The 23006-nt window shown below is 41.7% G+C and overlaps 1 protein-coding gene across 4 annotated transcripts in view; it reads left to right on the top strand.

The window, feature by feature from the left end:
• DOCK7 (dedicator of cytokinesis 7) overlaps positions 1–23006 on the top strand; it is a 224280-nt gene that overhangs the window by 40341 nt on the left and 160933 nt on the right. For all 4 annotated transcript variants that reach the window (XM_004588728.4, XM_058657374.1, XM_036494308.2 and 1 more), the window contains exons 3-9: positions 8046–8221; positions 8389–8457; positions 14423–14552; positions 14646–14858; positions 15786–15871; positions 20102–20168; positions 20630–20779. In XM_004588728.4, coding sequence (XP_004588785.3) covers positions 8046–8221; positions 8389–8457; positions 14423–14552; positions 14646–14858; positions 15786–15871; positions 20102–20168; positions 20630–20779 — 891 coding nt within the window. The remainder of the gene's footprint in view (positions 1–8045; positions 8222–8388; positions 8458–14422; positions 14553–14645; positions 14859–15785; positions 15872–20101; positions 20169–20629; positions 20780–23006) is intronic.

The following is a 23006-nucleotide window of genomic DNA, read 5'->3' as shown; positions in this document are numbered from 1 at the left end:
TCTTGCTCATACCAGTGTTTAATGCAAACTGGCCCATCCTGTTCTGCCCCAGCACCTGGCCCATACGTGTGCTGACTGGTGCTGCAGCTGGCCTGGCCTAAACCCAGCCCCAGGTCTTATGCTCACCAATGGAGCTGTGGCGTAGTCCCAGATATCCTTTGTCTGACAGGTGATTAGACCCAACTTGACATGGCTTACCCCTAGTCCTGGAACTCACTGGGGTTACTGTGACCTAGCTTGACTGGTGCCCACCTATTCCAGCTTTCACCAGTGGGAGCTACAGCGTTGTCCAGCCTGGTCCACCACCAGACCTGGCTCTCATGTGAACAGATAGGTGCTGCGGCCTTGCCAGTCCATCTCACACCCATTCTGGTTCTTGAAAGTGATGGTGGGTGCTGGGGCTTAGCCAAGGCTGGCCCACCTCCGGCTCTTGCGTTCACCAGTGGGAGCTGAAACCTAGTAGGAGAATCCCTAAACTTCCCCTACCAGGGTTGTTTTCAGCCCTGGATCTTGTTTGCCAATGGGTGCTTTGACCCAGCCTGGAATGGCTGGCCCCCGATCTTAGATCTTGGTAGTAGGTGTTGAGACCTGGCCCAGCATGGTACAGCTTACACCTTATCCTGTCTTTCATGTGGGCCAGTGGGTCCCGCAGCCTGGCCCAGACCTGCCTATTCCCAGACCCAGCCTGCACACATGGTGGTACTTGCAGGTACTGTAACCTAGCCCTACCAGGCATGTTTCATAGCCCCAGATTTTGTGTGCCAGTGTCCAGTGGTTGGTGCTACTTAGCCAAGCCTAGGTCTTCCGTATGGGTGGATGCCCTGGGCTCACCCAGATATTTCTCCCTCTGACTTAACTCATTTCCGCTCTTTTGTTTCCCTGAGAATGCAGTAACTTGTTCTGTGGAAGCCCCCAAGTCATTCCTCACCTGTTAAACATACCCTTGGCGGCTCCCACTCCAACACGTCCTCAGACCCTCTTTCCTTGGCGGTCTGCATCCTCTGTTTTGCGCTGGCATGCCTTGTGCCTGGTAGCTGGACTGGTGTGTCCTAGCCTGATTTTTCCCACCTTCCTCTATATGGTTCCGTGTTGCACATAGAGTAGCCCATGAATTGCTGAAAAAAAAATACATAGAGTAGGCAACTATATTGGCACATTGGTTTAGTTAATACAAGTTTAGCATTAATTAGGCCCAGAATGTCTGCCAGCTATTGGCTGCGTTTCTCCCAGCAGTGTGACACTTGCCTAGATGACAAAGCAACCTAGGCAGTTGCCTATAGCTGGGGAACTCCCAACAGTTAATCGCTTATATTTGCCACAAATTCCTTTTTTTCTTTCAAAGATTTATTTATTTTTGTTGCAAAGTCAGATATACAGAGAGGAGGAGAGACTGAGAGGAAGATCTTCCATCCGATGGTTCACTCCCCGAGCGGCCGCAACAGCTGCAGCTGAGCCAATCCGAAGCTGGAACCAGGAAACTTTTTCCTGTCTCCCACGCGGGGCAGGGTCCCTAGGCTTTGGGCTATCCTTGACCACTTTCGTAGGCCACAGGCAGAGAGCTGGATGGGAAGCAGGGCTGCCTAGATTAGCACCAACGCCCATATGGGATTTTGGCGGGAGGAATTTAGCCGCTAGGCTATCGTGCCAGGCCCCACAAATTCCTTTTTAAAGGATTGCAATTACTTACTGATTTCTATTTTTGTCCTTGCATGCTTTTTCAAATTCTGATTTTTCAAAAAGGATCCTTTTAAATATAAAGTGATGGAAAGACGTGGAGTTTTTAAATGTAATTATCACATTTAACAAAATCAACACAATCAACACCTATTCAGTTCGTGTTTAATTTCTTTTATTGTCACATAAATGTCTTTACTATTGATTTATGTAGATGAGAATCCAGATGAGACCCACACATGAATTTGGCATTAGATAACTTTTTTTTTTAATATCTATTTCATTTATTGGATTGACCAAGTGAGAGGTAGAGCAAGAGGGAGAAAGAAATCTTCCCAATGGCTAGGTCAGACCGGAGTCAATAACTAGGAATTCCATCTGGGTCTCCCATGTTGGTGGCAAGGGTTCAAGTACTTGGGCCATTTTCGGCTGCCAACTTAGGTGTAGTACCAGGTTTACGAACAAGAACCTGGATCTGAAGCGGAGCAGCTGGCCTTGATCTCCTTTATATGAGATCTCCCTTTTGTGAGATGCTGGCTTCCCAAGGGATAGCATGACTCGCTGTGTCACAACACTGGCCCCTCATTTGAGTTTTTAGATAAAAAACTAAATCAATTTCTTCTTCCAATGTTTTTCTTTTTAGATTTTTAAAACTATTTATTTGGTAAGTAGAGTGACAGAAAAGAGGGAAGAAAGAATGGAAGGAAGGGAAATGGGGAGAGAGGGAGAGTGGGAAGCAGGGAGGGAGACAGAGAGAGAGATTAAAAAAAAGAGAGAAAGGAATCTGTTCCCTTTGGTTCACTCCGCAGGTGGCCTCAATAGCCAGAGCTGGGCCAAGCTGATTCCAAGAGGCAAGAACACCCTCTGGGTTTCCATGGGAGTGCTCGGGGTTCATGCACGTGAATCATCTTCTGAGCTGCCTTCCCTGGTGCATGAATAGGGAGCTCGTTAAAAAGTTGAGCAGCAGGGACTTAACTATCCTGCAACTGATTTTCTTTGTCGAAACAAAATTTACATAGACATAAATCACCCAATTAAAGTGTACAATTTATTAGATTTTAATATGTCTACAGAGATGCATAACCATCACCATAGTTAATTTATAAGATTTAATTATATCGAAAATCCCTCTGTAGCTTTTACTGTGTTATCCCTTCCCTAGATCAAGGCAATCACTCATCAAATAGCAGACTTTTTTTTTTTTTTCCATTTGAGAGAGAGAGAGAGATCTTCCATTTTCTGATTCATTCTCTAAATGCCTGCAACAGTCAGGGATAGATAGTCTAGGTGGAAACCGGAAGCCAGGAGTTGTATTGGAGTCTGCATTGTGTGTGGAAGGAACCCAAGTACTTGGATCTTCACCAGCAACCTGATAGCTTTTGGTGGCACACCAAAAAGTTTTGAAAGAGGTCTCAGCAATAAACTTGCTGGCTAGGATTCCAGTGGTCATTGTTAAAGATAATTGTGTCTCAACGCTGCCTAGAAGGGATTCTATAGTGCTCTGTTACTCCTTCCTTGCTACCCTTTAGCACTGCTTACTGCCCTCAGCACTCTTTTTTTTTTCCTCAGCACTCTTTTGTGTAAAATCTTTTTTTTAAGGTTTATTTGTTTATATGAAAGTCAGTGTTTCATAGAGAGAATGAGGCAGAGATCTTCCATCCGCTGGCTGTCTCCCCAAATGGCTGTGACCACGAGGTCTGTGCCAGATGGAAGCCTAAAGTAAAAGCTTCAACAGGGTCTCCCACGTGGCTGCAGAGTCCCAAATACATGGAGACCATCTTCCATTTCTGTTCCCAGGCCATTAGCAGGGAGCTAGATGTGAAATGGAGCAGCCAGGACTCAACTAGGTACCCATGTGGGATGCTGGTACATAGGCAGTGGCTTAAGGGCCACAGTGCTGGCCCTTTCTGTAAAAATTTGATTTGGTTTTCAAATCTTTCTTTGAAAAAAAAATTTAAGATTTATTTTATTTTTATTGCAAAGTCAGATATACAGAGAGGAGCAGAGATAGAGAGGAAGATCTTCTGTTCGATGATTCACTCCCCAAGTGACTGCAATGGCTGGTGCTGCGCCGTTTCAAAGCCAGGAGCCAGGAACTTCCTCCAGGTCTCCCACATGGGTGTAGGGTCCCAAGGCTTTGGGCAGTCCTCGACTGCTTTCCCAGGCCATTAGCAGGGAGCTGGATGGGAAGTGGAGCTTCCGGGATTAGAACTGGCGTTCACATAGGATCCCAGAGTGCTCAAGGTGAGGACCAACTGCTAGGCCATCATGTTGGACCCTTTCTTTGAAATTTTAACTTGCAAAATAATTTAATGCAATCTGAGTAGCTTATCTTGATCATCAAAACCACTACACTATTGCGCTGGGCCCAAAAACATTATTATTATTTTAAAAATAATGATTACATGGTTGATCAAGATGGGAAAGATGAAAGTTTAGGAAAAAGTGGGTGAAGTCATTGCTTCCAAATTTTCTATTTCTCCTTGTTGTTCCTGAGGGGAAAGGGGAGACACAAAGGGGGAACCACTCACAACTCTCCGCACGTCCCAGCAGCCAGGGAAGAGGAACCGCCACCTCATATCAACCCAGAGTCTCAGTGTGTACATATTCCGAGGGTTCTGTCCAAGTGGCTTGGATAGTTCTGAAATGCTGCCAATTTCGCCGATCCGAGGATGATGTCACCCTGCCAACGGCCATTGGCTCCATTCACTGAAATTATTTACTGTCTTTCTTTGTCTGCGGTTGTTGTCCAGTTCTGTTCTTTTGCTACAGCACTAAATGTGCTGCTTTAATCTCCTTTTACAACAGGGCCTGTGTCTACTGCTTCACCTTTTTCGTTAAGTAGGGCATGTTCTTGCAGGTGAGTTTAAGAAGCTAGGCCAGGTGTCCCAAGCCTCAACAGTTCCCCCACCTCTGGGGCTCACCAACCCGGCATCCACCTAGTATGCAAGCCTCGAGACCCAGACCTGGAGACCCAAGCCCATCCAGATTCCCCACCCCAAGGTTCACAGAACCAACATCTACCTAGAAGATGGGCCCCAGGATCTGGGCCAAGTGACCCACACCCCACCAGTTCCCCTGTCCCCAGGGCTCAGTAACCCATCCCCCATCACACATGAGGGCTGCATGACCTAAGCCAATCTACCCAAGCCCTGTCAGATCCCTGTCCCTGGGATTCATATACCTGGCCCCCGCTTGGCCCAGGCTGGCTTGACTCATGTCACCTGAGCTTTCATAGTCTTATTGCGCCACCAGGCCTAATATAGTCTGCCCCGTTCCAGATTCTGTTGGTGGGTGCTACAGCCTATCTCAGTCCAGCCTGATTGCTGTTCTGGTCCTGTGAACTGGCTGGTGCTGCAGGCCAGTCTGGTTCCTGCTGCCTTCTGCCCTGGTTCTCAGATCTGCCAGTGGGTATTACGTGCTGACCCAGATTGGTCTGGCCCCAGACCTGACCCACGTGTATGCTCGCGGGTACTGTAACCTGGCTTGGTCTGGGCTGCTCCTTACCTTCTTGCACTCTCCTGCAGGGTCTGCATCCCAATGAAGGAGTTTCCCAAGCTCCTCCATCGAGTCTCCTCTTCCCAGTGGCAGTTCTCATGCACATAGGTTAACTTTGTCCACTTGCTGTCCTGGTGAGAACAGTGGCCTTGCTCAGCCGGCCACACCCGTTTTAGTTCTTGTTGTTGGTTGTTGTTGCCCAGTGCTACCTGGTCTGCACCCAGACACAGCTTTCACGTAGTTCAGCAGGAATCAAGACCTAGTCTGGTCTTGAAATGTACCTGAGCAAAACTGAATTAGAAATATTATCTGTGGGCCCGGCGGCGTGGCCTAGTGGCTAAAAGTCCTTGCCTTGAATGCGCTGGGATTCCATATGGATGCCGGTTCTAATCCCGGAAGCTCCACTTCCCATCCAGCTCCCTGCCTTGTGGCCTGGGAAAGCAGTCGAGGATGGCCCAAAGTCTTGGGACCCTGCACCCGCGTGGGAGACCCGGAAGAGGTTCCTGGTTCCCGGCTTTGGATCGGCGCAGCACCGACCGTTGCGCTCACTTGGGGAGTGAATCATCGAACAGAAGTTCTTCCTCTCTGTCTCTGCTCCTCTCTGTATATCTGACTTTGTAATAAAATTAAGTGAATCTTTAATAAAAAAAAAAATAGAAATACTATCTGAGAAATACCAGAAATAATACCTGAGCAAAACTGAATTAGAAATTAAAATAATTATTACCAGTTTCACACATATGTGCAATATATAGTACATAGATAATATACATGGGCACTTCAAAAAATTCATGGAAAAACATTTAAAAGATAAACTTGGAGTGAGATTTCTGGTCCAGTGGTTTAGGCTGATTCTTAGAATATCTGTGTTCTGTGTTTAAGTGCCAGTTTGAATCCTGGCTGCCCTTCTCCTGAGCCAGATGTCTGCTCCTTGAAAACAGCCAGTGATGGCTCAGGCACTTGAGTTCCTGCCATCCAGGTGGGAGACCTGGACTCCCTGGCTCCTGGTTTATCCCTGGCTCTTGTGGCCATTTGGGGAATGAGCCATCAAACGGAAAATCTTCTTCCCTTTTTCGTGTCTCTTTCTGGCTTCCAAATAAACAAACAAATGAACAAATAAATCTTTTTAAAAAGATAAGTTTATTTTAGTGTAAACAAGTTTGAATTTTATGCAGTTTTCCATAACACACATTTCTTATGAACAATTTGGGAGTGCCCTCATATAGTGGTAAAATATACAGTATTACCTTTTAAACCAGTTTTTTAAATAATTTATTTATTTCAGCAAGATTTTTTTTTAAGAAATTTATTTATTTTTATTACAAAGTCAGGTATACATAGAGGAGAGACAGAGAGGAAGATCTTCCGTCTGACGATTCACTGCTCAAGTGAGCTGCAATGGCCGGAGCTGCGCCGATCCGAAGCTCTTCCGGGTCTCCCACGCGGGTGCAGGGTCCCAAAGCTTTGGGCCGTCCTAGACTGCTTTCCCAGGCCACAAGGCAGGGAGCTGGATGGGAAGTGGAGCTGCCAGGATTAGAACCGGCACCCATATGGGATCCCAGCGCATTCAAGGCAAGGACTTTTAGCCACTAGACCATGGCGCTGGGCCTGTTCAGCAAGATTTTTAACAAGGTCATATTGCCTCCAAAAAAATGCTTCCTGTTTCTTTCCTTCTCTAGAGCCTTGTCAGTTGTATGTTTAGTACTAGAATATTCAGATTTCTCTTTCTGTCGTCATCTTTCATCTCTTTTTACCAACCCCTCTGTCTGTTTACGGATTATATGCAGTCAATTTTGTGGCTTGTTCATATAATCCAGGAAAATATCTCCATTTAGGAAATCTAGTATCTTGGCCTGGCGCCGTGGCCTGGTGGCTCAATTCCTCTCCTTTGACACGCTGGGATCCTGTATGGGTGCCGGTTCTAATCTCAGCGACCCTCCTTCCCATCCAGTTCCCTGCTTGTGCCCTGGGAAAGTAGTTGAGGGTCCCTAGGCCTTGGGACCCTGCACCTGCATGGGAGACCTGGAGGAACTTCCTGGCTTCTGGCTTTGGATTGGTGCAGCACTGGTCATTGCAGTCACTTGGGGAATGAATCATAGGATGGAAGATATTTCTCTCTGTTCTTCCTCTCTCTATATATGTCTAACTTTGCAATAAAAATAAGTAAATCTTTTTTTTTTTTAAAGAAATCTCGTATCTGCAAATACTTTTATCGGTTTATTTTTTCCATATTGAGGTAAGGGACTAGGATGTGGAGAACTTGTTGAGCTCCTGTTTTAACCACCAGTCTGGTTATGTTTTCACCACAATAGTCATAATAAGTAAGTAAAGTAAGACCTGTGTTTAGAAACTTCTTAATGAAGATTTCAAAGATAAAAGATAAAGAATCTTTACAATGAGTGTGTTAAAAACAGTGAAATATAACAGAGCTGTTACTTATTATTGTTATTTTTATGTGAATTAGGAGAAAGTCAGAGAAGAAGACTGTAAAGATTATGTCCAAAAGCATAAAGTACAAAAAGTCAAAACTTAGTGGTTTTTTTTTTTTTTTTTTTTTTTAGATTTATTTTATTTTTATTACAAAGTCAGATATACTGAGAGGAGGAGAGATAGAGAGGAAGTGGAGCGGCCGGGATTAGAACCAGCGGCCATATGGGATCAAGGCGAGGACCTTAGCCACTAGGCCACGCTGCCGAGCCCAACTTGGTGGTTTTTGTAGTGCTTCTGGATGAATGATTGTTACAAATTTAGGAAGAACTTACTAGGTTAAAAACATACTACCTTTAAGAGTAATATATTTTCCTTAAGATTTAAAATTCTTGGATTTACCTGCTCCTTTCTGCGTTCTTCTCACTCCCTGCTCCCATATAAAGGTGCCCCTCACGGAAGCAGTGGATCCTGTGGATTTGGAAGATTACCTCCTTACTCATCCATTATCGGTGGATTCTGGGCCTTTACGGGACTTGATTGAATTTCCTCCTGATGACATTGAAGTGATTTACAGTCCTAGGGACTGCAGAACCCTTGTTTCAGCTGTGCCTGAAGAAAGGTAAAGAGGCTTTCAGGGGACTATAGAAAGGCTACCTTCTATTATTTTATGTTCAGCTTCTTGTGGTCATGTCAATTCTTGTTCTGGGAACAAGAGCTGGAGCAACCAGTTTCACAAGCATCAGTTTTCCTGTCTAAATTATAAATGTATTTTCTTTTTTAAAACAGTGAAATGGATCCACATGTTAGAGATTGTATAAGAAGTTACACAGAAGACTGGGCAATTGTGAACAGAAAGTAAGTCATGTTATTGCAGTATTTGATAAAACTGAGTAGGATTTATGAATGGGTTAATGTAGATTAGTAACAATACTTCAGAACTCATTTACGCGTGATAGTTGAACAAAGGAATCTTTTTTTCCTTCTATTTTATTTTTAATTTTATGATACAATTGCTTAGATTCTGAGATTTTCCTTACCCCCGCCTTAAATTCCTTCTCCCCAACTGATTCCCCCCACATTATTATAGTAGTATGGTCTTTCATAAGTAGTCCTAAGTCCATCATTCTGCTATGTCAGAGTACAATGTTAGACAGTCCAGCATCCTATTGTCAAGATATATCCAGCAGTTTCATTGGTAGTCCATCCTGAACAAAAGAATCTTCATAGACTATTTTCTCCTCAGGGGCTCTGCAATTTTGCTTACTTTCCTCAAAAAATATTATGTTTGTGGAGATACTGTTTTTATCTTATCAAAAATCATTGAGAATTAATATGTTAATTGTTTTAGTCTAATTCTGTAGGAAATCATGGGTAAATATTGATGAATAATTTGTCTTTCTCAAAAGTAATCCCAGTTGAGTGACACTTTATAGTTACATTAAATTGAAAAGGTTATTTTCTAGATCAAACTCTCAAAAGATCTCTGCTTTGGTTATCAGCTAAGTATTTACAGGCTCATGACCTGTATATCCAAGGTAAATGTTTATAAAAAGTAATGCTCTATTCTATAATAAAATTTGTTTTTCTAGTGAGTTGCATTTGATATATAAACAGAATAAGAAAATAGAACTACTTTTCTTTTGCTAATTTGCATAAGGTAGGGTCTTCATAGTGGAACTTTCTAGCCTTATTTTATGTTTTTAAAGGAAGTACAATGACTGAGGTACTGGTAAATTCTATTATGACATTAGTTTTTTTTACCAGTGAAGCAATCTGTTTACACAAGCAGTCCTCACAAAATTAATATGCTCATTGCTCACAGCTTTGCCTTTCTGGCTGCTGCCTTGTTTCATTGGGTGTAATGTGATGTCAAGTATCACTCTGGGGGATAATGCTGACATGTTTTTTAGTTCTGTTGTGACCTAATAAAAAATGCAATCTCTTGTACTTAATATGGATGAATTGCTTTTATGAAGTTACTATTTTGGTTATATATTCTACCAGCCAGATTTTAGAAATTATTGAATAAAACGGTTCTCGGTCAGATAATTCAGAAGTTTTTAGTTTTACATGTTGGAACCCTGTAATCAGAAATCTGAATAGTTGTCAAATATAGTAACCTGTAAATCATGAATTCTGCTATTTAATTCTGGTCATGGCTTGTATAGGCAGAGAGTGAAGGGGCGTAAAGGAGTTTATGAGTATTTACTCTGTGCTGAGCCCACAGTAGGTCTGTGATTCATCCAGTAAGCCATAAAGTGAGACAGTGAAGGCTGGAACCAATGGCATCAGATTCTAAAGGTTATGTTTTTTCTTTTGTGCTAGATATCATTCATTATCTGTGCTGAAAAGTGGGAGAGAAAAGGGTTCCTTGTGGTGAACCCGAAGTGTGAGGTACCTTTGAAAGACAGAAGGCAGGAGTGATTAGAGCATAGTAAAAAAATCACAACACAGATTAGTCTTAAGAAGAGATTTATACAGACTTCAAAAAATTTGTGGAAAGATTTAGTTGAAAGATAAGCTTATTTTGCCCCCCAAATTTTAAACCCATTTTTGTTTTTCACAGTATATATGTTTTCTGTGAAGTTTCTGAAGATTTTGCATGTATATATGCACGTTTTAGTGGTGCTTTAAGTCCAGGAGCATTAAACAGTGTGGAAAGGGGCCTGCAACATAGCAGTGTCAGGAGAAATACCTACCCTTTTTTAGGAGCAGTGTTTTTTTTTTTTTTTAAGGTTTATTTTATTTTTGTTGGAAAGTCAGATAAATACAGAGAGGAGAGACAGAGAGGAAGATCTTCCATCTGCTGATTCACTTGCCAAGTGGCTGCAACACCCGGAGCTGAGCCAATCCAGAGCCAAGAGCTAGGAGCCTCTTCTGGGTCTCCCACGTGGGTTCAGGGTTTTAAGCCTTTGGGCCGTCCTCTACTCCTTTTCCAGGCCACAAGCAGGGAGCTGAAAGGGAAGTGGGGCTGCTGGGATTAGAACCTGTGCCCATATGGGATCCTGACATGTACAAGGCAAGGAGTTTAGCCACTAGGCTACCATGCCAGGGACAGGAGCAGTGTTTCTGGAGGCTTCAATTAGTAGGATAGAACCCCAAGTGGATATACCTAATAGGAGCAAGGAGCCCTCAATCCCAGGAGAGTAGGTAACGTGGCAGACTTTGCTTGGTAACATGATCTGCCTCTTTCCTCCAGCCACTGGATGTGGACTTCAGATACGGGGGTACAAACTGAAAAATGAACGTGAAACTCAGAATTGCCATTCTGTATGATGAATGCCAGTGTGCTTGAATGAGACCCATCAAATAACTCATACAATTTTAATAATGTGGGGAATACTTAATAGGGCATGCAATAAGACCCATAAGTGTCATGAATGCATATTTATATTTATGTTCATAGAGATGTGAAAGCATATTGTAATTGAGGCAAAAATATGTAGAGATTAAAATTTTGATAATTTTTATCATGTAAATAAATGTTTGATATCTATGGTAGAGGTAATTTTTGTGGAGTAGAGAGATGCCATACTCTTTTATTTAAGTAATCTGAGTAGGTTTTACAGATAAGCTAATTTTGAGCAGAGATCTGAAGGGTTTGAACCCTGTGAATGTCTGGGGAAAGAGTGTTGCTAGGTAGAGGGAAGGGCAATACGTGTGAGTGCCCCACATCGGACGCGTGCTGCAAATATTCAAGGAATAAAGAGATCAGTGTCGTTGTATCAGAGTAAACAGGAATGAGAATGCCAAGAGATGAGGTCAGAAAATAGCAGTTTGTAAGTTGGATGAGGAATCATGTAGTGACTCATTATAGCAGTCCCTGGAAGAAAGGATGATGGTACAGCAAAAAGGTATGTGTCATAAGTAATCCTCAGCCCTCTTGATTTTCATACTACCGGTTTCTTAGACTAGAATAAACAGTGTTGTGATTTATCAGACCAGTTTACTGTATTTCACAAATGAAGTCAGTTGATATATTTTCTCAAAGATAAGATATGTGCTTCTAAATAATACCTTTCATGTTCCTATATTGAGGATGTTTAGGTTTTTTGGAGAAAATATTTTATTTGTGATTATACTATAATATTAACAATCATCTATCTGCTATTTTAGTTACTTTAGCAGTGGTCAAGATGTGTGAATCATGTCTAATCTTTTTTTTTAAATTTTATTTTGTTTTTATTGGCTCATTCCCCAAAAGGCCGCAACTTCTGGAGCTGAGCTGATCTGAATTCATGAGCCAGGAGCTTCTTCTGAGTCTCTCATTCAGATGCAGGGTCCCTAGGCTTTGGGCCAATCTCTGCTGCTTTCCCAAGCTACAAACAGCTGTATGGGAAGTGGAACAGTGGGATATGAACAGGTGCCCATATGGGATCCCAGCGGTTTCAAGGCGAGGGTTAAGTTACTCAACCATCATGCTGGGCCAAAATATCATTCTTTTGTATTTCACGAATTGGCTGGTACCCAGAACCATCTTACCTTTTTTTCTTCTTTAAGATTTATTTACTTCTATTAGAAAGGCAAATTTACAAAGAGAAGGAGAGGCAGAAAGAAAGCTCTTCCATATGCTGGTTTACTCCGCAAATGGCCCTAATGGCTGGAGCTGAGCTGATGTGAAGCTAGGAGCTTCTTCCAGGTCTCCCGTGTGGGTACAGGGTCTCTAGGGTTTAGGCCATTCTCAACTACTTTCCCAGGCCATAAGCAGGGGACTGGATTAGAAGTTTTGCACCAAAGACACAAACTGATGCCTGTATAGGAGGCTGGCGCTTGAAGGTAGATTAGGCAACTGAGCCATCACAATGCTCCCATCTTATCTTGTAATACACAAAATTGCTCTATTCCAGTGAAAATATTCTCCCAATTTGACTCTATGAAGTATTTAATTGTGAACAGTATTTATTCTTTGATTGGTTCTTTTTTGATGTTCTAGGATAGTAGATTGTTTCAGCCTCATTAGAAAAGATGACTTTGTTGATTAAAGAATTCTTCTTGATTTTTTTTCTCTCTTTTAAAAAGATTTATTTATTTTTATTTTAAAAAGGCAGATATACAGAGAGAAGGAGGGATGGAGAGAAAAAGATCTTTCATCTGCTGGTTCACTCCCCAAAATAGCCTCAATGGCTGGAACTAAACTGATCTGAAACCAGGAACCAGGAACCTCCTCTGGGCCTCCCATGCATATGCAGGGTCCCAAAGATTTGGGCCATCCTCTACTGCTTTCCCAGGCCATAGAAAGGAGCTGGATGGGAAGAGAAGCAGTTGGGACACGAACCAACCCACCAGATGGGGTTCAGGCACTTGCAGCTTTAGGACTAGTAGTCTGAGCTATGTCATTGGCTCTTGATTCATTTTTAACACAAATGCTAATTAAATAATCTAGATATGCAGCGGCATTGTAGATGTTGCTGTTTTTTTTAAACTATAATTTTAGGTTAGGATCGTTTATACATCATAAGATATAGCAAAACACTGTTTGGCTATTAAAATATTAAGATAGAGGGGTGAGGGCCTGGTGTGGTAGGCTAGTAGCTGAAGTCCTTGCTTTGCATGCGCTGGGATCCCATATGGGTGCTGCTTCTAATCCTGGCAGCCCCTCTTCTCATCCAGCTCCCTGCTAATGGCCTGGGAAAGCAGTCGAGGACGGCCCAAAGCCTTGGGACCCTGCACCCGCGTGGGAGACCTGGAGGAGTCTCTGGGCCTCCTGGCTTTGGATTGGCTCAGCTCCAGCTGTTGTGGTGGCTTGGGGAGTGAATCACTTTTTCACTTTTTTCTGACTTCCTATATTTTCTTTTTACTGATCAGTTTTCTTAATTGAAAGTGAAATTTGAATTGTATATACATGATTAATGTAGAAAGAAGGAAAATGTGATTTCCTTCTGTGAACTTGTAATCCACTAGTTAGTTAGGTTAGAGGAACTTTTAAAATTTTCTGGTATTTTTTTTAAAGATCAGTTTCATTTTCTTTTTAATTTGTTTATTTGCAAAGTCAGACATACAGAGAGAAGGAGAGACAGAGAGGAAGATCTTCCGTCTAATGATTCACTCCCCAGACTGTTGCAACGGCTGGAACTGAGCCAACTGACGCCAGGAGCCCAGAGCTTCTTCGGGTCTCCCACGTGGGTGCAGGGTCCCAAGGTTTTGGGCTGTTCTCTACTGCTTTCCCAGGCCACAAGCAGGGGGCTGGATGGGAACAGGCTCACTGGAATTTGAACTGGTACCTATATGGGATCCTGGTGCATTCAAGGCGAGGAGTTTAGCCGCTATGTTATAGTGCCGGGCCCTGCAGTTTTTTCTAATTTTTTTTTGTTGTTGCTTAGAGATTTATTTATTTGAAAAGCAGTTTGACACTTAGAGATGGAGAAACAAGCAAGAGATCTTTTATCTGCTGTTTTATTCCTGTAATGGCTGCAATGGCCTGTGTTGGGCCTGACAGAAACCAGGAGCTTAGAACTCCCACTGAGGTCTTCTGTGTGGGTGCTGATGTTGAGGTACTTGAGCCATCTTTTAGTGCCTTCCCAGTTGTTAGGTCTGGATCAGAACCTTTAGAACTGAAGTAGCTGGGACTGTAGTGGCAGAGCTGTGGTATGGAATGTTAGTTTTGAAGTTGACAGCTTAACCTAATATAACACAATTTTGGGCCATGATTGGAAATATTCTTAAACCCTGTGATTAAATCTTTAGCACATTGAAGTCTTAGAAAGAGTTTTTCTTATGTAAAGAAATAATACGGAAAACACTTGGCTTACTATGTGATGAGCTGAAAAAGTGAAACAATTTTCAAATTTAATGTTTATTTAACTATTTTATTTTTTAATAGATACCATAAACTGGGAACCGGATTTAATCCCAATACATTAGATAAACAGAAAGAGAGGCAAAAAGGTTTGCCAAAACAGGTGTTTGAAACTGATGAAGCTCCAGATGGCAACAACTACCAGGATGAGCAAGTAATACTTTTGTTCAGTGATTATAACAAGTTAGTTATAAATAGTTTAATTTCTATGCATTAATATATTCATATTTAATATTCTGCATGACAGGATGATCTTAAAAGACGTTCAGTGTCAATAGATGACACCCCTAGGGGTAGTTGGGCCTGTAGCATCTTTGACTTGAAAAATTCGCTTCCTGATGCTTTGCTTCCCAATTTACTTGACCGAACTCCAAATGAAGAAATCGACCGTCAGAATGATGACCAAAGGAAGTCCAACCGCCATAAAGAACTCTTTGCTTTGCATCCGTCACCAGATGAGGTATAGATATTTGGACATGAAGTAAATGATGATTAAGATAGATCTCATAAAAGTATGATTTAGACGTACTGTTACAGTAGTATAGAATAAAACGAGTGTAGTTGTTTTTTAAATGAAACTTTTTTTTTAAGATTTATTTATTTTATTACAAAGTCAGATTACAGAGAGGAGGAGAGACAGAGAGGAAGAACTTCTGTCCGATGATTCACTCCGTAAGTGAGTGTAACGGCCGGTTCTGTGCCAATCCAAAGCCGGGAACCAGGAACCTCTTCCGGGTCCCTCACGCGGGTGCAGGGTCCCAAAGCTTTGGGCCGTTCTCCACTGCTTTCCGAGGCCACAAGCAGGGAGCTGGATGGGAGGTAGAGCTGCCGGAATTAGAACCAGCGCCCATATAGGATCCTAGCGCATTCAAGATGAGGACTTTAGCCACTAGGCCACGCCGCCGGGCCCAACTTCTGTTTAAATTAATTTTTTTTAATCTGAGAGACAGAGTGAGAAAAGAAGCTCCTATTGCTGGTTCTTTTCTTAAGTGAACAAAAATATGGGCCTAGGGTGGAGTTGGAGCCAGGAACACAAACCAAATCCCCCATGGGTATAGCCTCTTAGGTCTGCATTGTGCAGAAGCTGGAGTTGGAAGCCAGATGTGGAAGGTGAATCTGGGCACTCTGCCTTGGGTGTTAACCACTGGACTGACTGCAGCTCCCTGAAACACACATTTCATTGCAGTCGGTTTATTACTCTGAATGACTAGCTTCTGTGAATTGTATACTCTTATGATCAGGCAACTTTTGTTTGTGGATAAGCAGGTCATTCTTCCAATGTTTGGTTGTGAAGACTAACAAGATTAATAATGTAAATTCCTTAAAAATCATAAAATGTTGAAATGTGATATGCAGAATTAGTTTGGTGTTATTTGTCAATTTACAGGAAGAACCAATAGAACGACTTAGTGTTCCTGATGTACCCAAAGAACATTTTGGTCAAAGACTTCTTGTAAAATGTTTATCTCTCAAGTGAGTATTTTTTTCTTTTACTATGTAACTTCGGTTTTCCAAGGTACAATCTTGAGCCTTAGTTTAGCAAAATCTTAATTTCAAACTTGGATTTGTATCCTTTTGAGAAATATTGTTCTCTGCATAATTTAGAACACATTTAGCATTCAAACTTATGAAAGAGTCTAAACTTTAGAGTATATTTGGTTCAAAAATAAGATAACTCTTTTGCAGAGCTATGAAATAATCTTAGAAATTAGAAAAAATGATCGTTGAAATTTTTGGTACTTACCAGATGCTCTTCTTGAATGGAGAATATAAAAACAAAATATCTGTTTCCTGAAAGTAGAGATGGGGAACCTTTTACTGCCAAGGGCCATTTGTATGAAATTTTTTTTAAGATTTATTTATTTTTATTGGAAAGCCAGATATACAGAGAGGAGGAGAGGCAGAGAGAAAGATCTTCCATTCGCTGATTGATTCCCAAAGCGCCCGCATGGCCAGAGCTGAGCCGATCAGGAGCCGGGAGTTTCTTCTGATTCTGCCACGTGGGTGCAGGGGTCCTAAGACTTTGGGCCGTCCTCGACTGTCTTCCAGGCCACAAGCAGGGAGCTGGATGGGAAGTTGGGCCACTGGAACATGAAACAGTGCCCATATGTGATCCTGGTGCTTTCAATTCGAGCACTTTAACCACTAGGCCACCACGCTGGGTCCCCACTTGTTTATTTGTAACATCTTTCATAGGCCTTATAAAATTATCAATTTAAAAATTATCTGGGGCCCAGCGGCATGGCCTTGTGGCTAAAGTCCTCACCTTGAATGCACCGGGATCCCATATGGGCGCCAGTTCTAATTCCGGCAGCTCCACTTCCCATCCAGCTCCCTGCCTGTGGCCTGGGAAAGCAGTCAAGGATGGCCCAAAGTCTTGGGACCCTGCACCCGCGTGGGAGAACCGGAAGAGGTTCCTGGTTCTCGGCCGTGACGGCTCACTTGGGGAGTGAATCATCGGACGGAAGATCTTTCTCTCTGTCTCTCCTCCTCTCTGTAATCTGACTTTGTAATAAAATAAATAAATCTTAAAAAAAATTATCTGGTTATAGAATTACTGAATTTGGAGTCCCACCTATAATTGCCTTGGGTGGGCCAGACCAAATGATTGGTAGACTTTTTTCTTTTATGATTTTGAAGTGTGTATTTTCCTTCCTTTAAAAATGCTAAATGACTTCTGCTTGTATCACTGAGGTGGTACATCTTGTGTTTGTACTTGGATTTAGAAAGTACTTTCTCTGTGTTGTTTTAAGAATAATTAATTCTGTAAGGCAGTTAATTACTTCCTTATATGAATGAGAAAACCAGGATTTACAGGATTAGCAGATATTAACTAGCATGCTCATTATTATGCAGTCAGTAACTGAGGAGCAGATGTCGTAGTTAAAATTGTTGTTATATTATGTAATAGTATAAATCAATTAGTAGTTCTGATTTACAAAAGACTAATTTCATTCCATGGAGCCTTTTAGAGAAGCAGCTTATAGAAATACAAACCATTTTTGCATGTACTTGTGGCAGTTTCTTTCTTTGAAACTTAAGACATTTAACGTATCTAGTTAAATAAATCTGGAAATTTTGTTAATTAAATGAACAGTCTTTTGTATATCTGGATACGTAACTCAATTTAACTTGATTTAGTTCTTAATTTAAAATCTTTCTTGCTTTTTAGCAGATTTTTAAATATAATTTGTATATCATAAAGGTCACGTTTTTAAAAATGTCTGTTTGGATTCTGTGTTAGGGACTATAGTATTTATTTGAAAGCCACAGAAAGAGGAGAGGGGCTGGCGGAGAGACTCTCCATCTGCTGGTTTACTTCTCAGGTGCCTGCTCTAGCCAGTGCTACCCCAGCCCAAAGCCAGGAACGTTCAACTTCTTCTGGGTCTGTCACATGGGTGTTTGAGTCGTCAGCTACACCCTACCACTGTGCATGTTAGTGGGAAGCTACCAATGTAACATTTTTTAAAGAATCATTTATTGTTATTAAAAAGGCAGATCAGATTCATAGAAAGAGAGACACAGAGAGAGGTTCTATCTGTTGATATATTCCCCAAATGGCTACCATAGCTTAAGCTAAGCAATCCAAAGCCAGCAGCCAGCAGCTTCTTATGGGCCTCCCATTGGGGTTCAGGGTCCCAAGGTTTTGAGAAAGCTGCATAGGAAGTGGAACAGCTGGGACACAAACTGCTGTCCATGTGAGATGGTGACACCATAGGGAGGAGGATTAACCTGCTGTGTCACCATGTCAGCCCATGAGAGCTGAATTGTGGACACTTATATAATAGTTGACAATAATTTCTAACCATGTATTCTCCAAACATAGCCTTTTAAGAAGTTCCTGTATGAGAAAAATGTTTTTAACGTTAAGACTATAATATGGTCAGCTTGACATTTAAGGAAACCAGATTTTAAAAAAATATATTTGTTTAAACGCAGAGTTAAAGAGAGCTTTGGAGAGAGAGAGGGATGGAGAGCGAGAGAAAATGAGAGAATTTTCCATCTGCTGGTTCATGTCCTAAATGACTGTAATAGCCAGGGCTGGGCCAGTCCCAAGCCATGTGCCAGGAACTCCATCTGCATCTCCCATGTGGGTGGCAAGGCCCAAGAATTGGATCATCTTGGGCTGTTTTTCCAGACATGTTAGTAGAGATCTGGATCAAAAGTGGAGCTGGAATTGTAGGCAGCAACTTAATGTTCTGTCCCAAAATGCAGGCTCCAGGAAATCACTTCTAGGCATAGTAAAGGTGATATGAAACTATGAATTTTCTGAGTGCCTAGAAATACTAGGAAATCAGGATTCCTTCCAGATCCTGATCCAGTTTTCACTTTAACCAGCAGATGCTGCAGCCTGGCCCAATACGCCCAAGACCTAGATCTTACTTCCGCTAACAGTGCTGTGGTCTAGTTGGGAAGACCCTTGAGGACCCCATCAGACCTATCCCCAGACCCGGTTTTCATTTTTGCTATCCTACTCCAGCCCAGCCCAGTCCAGCCCAGTCCAGCTTTACCAGAGGGTGCTGTAGCGTGGTACAGTCCAGCCCACCTCTGCATGTGACTCTTCTGTGTACCTGGACCACTGCACCTCCAGACCCGGCTCTTACACACACTGGTGGGTGCTGCAGCCTAACTTGGCCTGGCCCACCCCTAGGCTTTTGCTGTCAGGTGCTGCGGCCTCGCCTGGCCTGCCCTTCCCCTGTCTCTTTCTTTCACATGTGCCAGCAGGTGTTATGGTCTAGCCTGGGCTGATCTGCCCCTAGCCCTGGGTATTGCACGCACTGGCAGGTGCTGTGGCTCTCAAACACAGCTCTTGTGAGTGCTGGTGGATGCTGCAACCTAGTCTGGCTTGGTCCACCCCCAGCCCCAGTTCTTGTTTGCGTAGGTTTGACCTGACCCAGGGAGATCCTCTGGATTCCTCCTGATCCACCCCATGTCAGCTCCCTCAGTTACCTACAGTGCTGTAGCCTGATCTGTGGAAGGCTGCAGAAATCATATATGTCAGATGAGCCCTCAGTGACCCCCATTCTGACCTGTGCTCTGTCTCACAGTCCTTAGCAATGCACACTTGTGGTGGCAGTGATGGTGGTGGGATGGCCTTGACTGTTGTACAACCGTGGTAGCACAGTGGGTGCTTCATCCATCCCCTTCCTCTCAGATCTTTAAAAAAATTAGGCAACTGTTTTGGCACACTGGTATAGTTAACACAGTTTGTGTTAACCAGGCCCTCAGTGCCTACCCAGCTATTGACCTCTTTTTCCCAGCAGTGTAACACTTGCCTAGATACAAGGCAACCAAAACAGTTGCCTACACCTGGAGTATGCCTTTTCTAAATTGTTACCATAAAATGATTGATTTATAATTTTAGTCCTATTGATTATTTAAGCTTATTGTAGAACAAACATATTTAAAGAACAAACACATGTAAAGAGCCAAATTACGGGTTAAAATGTAATTAGTGCCATAAAATGTATATAGAATGGCATAAGGATTTTAGAAAATTTGTGGTGAGTTCTCTTTAAGAAACTGAGGCTGATTATCTGGAGAGGTGGTGGTTGGTACAGACTGTGGAAGACATGCACGAAGAAGGGTAGTATCGGCCTAGGCACAGATATATAAAATTTCATGGTATTTAACTGATTTTGTTTTGGAGTTAGAATCTTTCCGGCTGTGTTTATTTAAAATTATTCAATCCTTTTCATCAAGGTTTGAAATTGAAATTGAACCCATTTTCGCAAGTTTGGCTTTATATGATGTCAAGGAAAAGAAAAAGGTATGGTTATATAACTTCTCTTTAGTTGTAATAGATTTCATTAGATACTTTTTATTAAAGTTGTTTCATAAGTCATGAGTTAACATATGACATATTATGGATTTTCTTAATGTAAATTGCTGTATGACTTTTTTCTCAAAATTTCTTATACATTATTCTTAATAAAACCTCGATTTGAAACTATTCATCTCAGTAACAATTTCTTTGTATATTTTATTAGAGATTGTATCTTCAGTCCAAGAAATTTGGGATGTGTTTCTGTGGACTGCTTGTTATACTTCCTAAGTAGCTTCTACATTGCTTTTTCTTTGGTTGAGATATATAAAGATTGATCTCAGTGTGATACAGCATAAACTCTAAGCTAGAGTTTAATGTCCTGTTAGAACATTTGAAGGCTAAATATGAGTTGTATTCACAAAATATACAGAATTTACAATTTAATATGCAAATGTGTTTTTCAGATTTCAGAAAACTTTTATTTTGACCTTAATTCTGAGCAGATGAAAGCATTATTACGTCCTCACGTGCCTCCTGCTGCTATTACCACTCTGGCAAGATCAGCTATTTTTTCTATCACTTACCCCTCTCAGGATGTTTTTCTTGTAATAAAGGTAAGAATAATGTAAAATGTGTTTTTTCTTTTTGTAGTTTCTATATACTTATGTTTTTGTCAAAAGTGCATACTTCTCAAGAACAAATATTTACTTTTTATTCATTTTTATATTGATACTCTATGCATTTTGGGAAGATACAGTAGATGTTACCTAATTTTCTTTTGTATGGGGAGTTGTTATATACATATGCACAGGTATATTCTATTATCTGTCTGTATTTCTGTGTGTTTTGAGAGAGGGATGAGGAAACAATGATTTTTTTTTTCTTCAGAAATTGCCACATGTGGTTGTGGGGCTGGCAGGTTTGCAGCTTGAAGGGTGAACTGAAAACTGAGATTAGCGCTGACTTCTCATTGTCGCTTTGAGTCCAGATTCTGTAGGACCGCAAACTGGAAACTCAGGGTTTCTGTTAAGGAGAATTCCTCCTTTTGGAAATCTCTGCTTTTTAAACTTTGTACTGATTAGATGAGACACACTTAATCATTTGCGTTACTCCCAGTCTAGTTCTTTAAATGTTAATCATCTTAAAAAAAAAAAGCCTTTTTTTGAAATCATATAATTCTTGTCTTCCTTCCCACCCCCCCACTCCCGTTTAAAAAAAATTTTGTTTTGATGATTTTTTACATAGTTGATTAGGTTGATAAGGATTAAGGGCTACAGGAAGGTAGGTGAGATCACCATTTCCACATTCTCTTTTTTTCCTTCCTGTACCTGGGGGAAGGCGGGAGATAAGGGAAGAAGCCACACCCAGCCTCCCAACCATCTCAGCGTCCCTGATGTGGAGCACACTCGGAGGGTCCTGCTCAAGAGGTTTTGATAATTCAGCAGTTCTGTTTTGTTCCCAGTCTTGCCACTTCAAGCACAATGAAATCTTTCTAGAATCCACTGTTTGACATAGTCCACCTTAGAGTTTCCAATTACTTCAATATTCACTGCCAATACTTAGCTGGGGTAGTTGATCAGTATGTTCTGTCCTCTGTCCTTAGAAACAATATTCTTTAAGCAGCCTTTAGCCTGGTATTTGTGTAGACAACCAGATATCATAACCTGGCCAAGTTGACACATAAAATGAACCCTTATAAGAACTACAGACGATTTTATCGATTTTATCACTCAGTTTCTAAATCATCTAAATACTTAGAGCTGGGTTGTGAAAGCTGTGGAACAGTGCGATTGGCTGTTGGGAAAACCAACATTACAGATTCTAAAATCTCAGTAAAGTTACTTAGCTTCATGTAGCTCAAAGAATAGTTTACCTTAACTTGACCTTGACTAGAGAATAACCTAAAATATATTTCTTAATCACTTTATTTATATACAATTATTAGAGGTAATGAATTTTATAATAAGGTTATAAAGTGGATTGTCATAAAATGAATTCAGTTTACCCACAGGAATAATGTCCTAATTTGTGGATACATTCCTATGAATTCAGGCTACAGTAAATCTTAGTTACAGTGAACAGTTCAATAAGGAAATATTTGTCAGTGCTGCTCTTTGAAAATTTATTTGAAGAGTAAATTAAGTTCTAGAAAGGGATACAGATGACAGATGTACACTTTTCTTACATGTGGGGAGCAGCCGACCCCATGTGTATGAGGGGCCGCAAGATGGTGGCTGGCCGAGGGCCAGGAGGCGGGATTTGTCCCGCCAGTAGGCAAACAGGAAGTCGCAGAGATAGGCTAATGCTCCCCCACTGTGATTGCTGGCCTATCAGCGCCCAGTGGACCCACAGGGAGAGGTGATTGGTGGAGAACTGTATATAAGCAGCCCGCTTTCGGCAATAAACTTTTTTCGTTCGGCTTTTTGCCTTGCCTCCCTTTTTTGGTTCGCCTGCCCCTTTTTGTTTGCCTTCCCTTTTTTCGTTTGTTCGTTTGTGTGTGTGTTCGTTTGGTGTGTGTGTGCCGGTTGCGGTGGCGGTTCCTGTTTTTTCCAGGCCCTCGAGATTCCTCGTCATTTTAGTGCTGCTGCAGGGCGGCGACACTTACATGAGGAAAATAGTAGATTAACACAAAATAAAATATATTAGAATGAACTGGTAAGGTAGAGACGATGATTGGGAAATTGGTTACTTGAAAATGAAATTATTTAGTAAGAAGATTTGGTTGTTGCCATAGACAGCCAAAAAAGCTTTAGATCTGGGTATGTCTTGTGGTATAGTGAGTTAAGCCTCTGCTGAGACACTTGCATCACAAATTAAAGGGCTTCTTCAGCTACTCCCGTT

The sequence above is a fragment of the Ochotona princeps genome, chromosome 2, assembly GCF_030435755.1.
Source record: "Ochotona princeps isolate mOchPri1 chromosome 2, mOchPri1.hap1, whole genome shotgun sequence".
Classification (NCBI taxonomy): Eukaryota; Metazoa; Chordata; class Mammalia; order Lagomorpha; family Ochotonidae; genus Ochotona; species Ochotona princeps.
The sequence above is the reverse complement of the archived record's forward strand: the minus strand, read 5'-3'. Positions and strand labels throughout refer to the sequence as shown.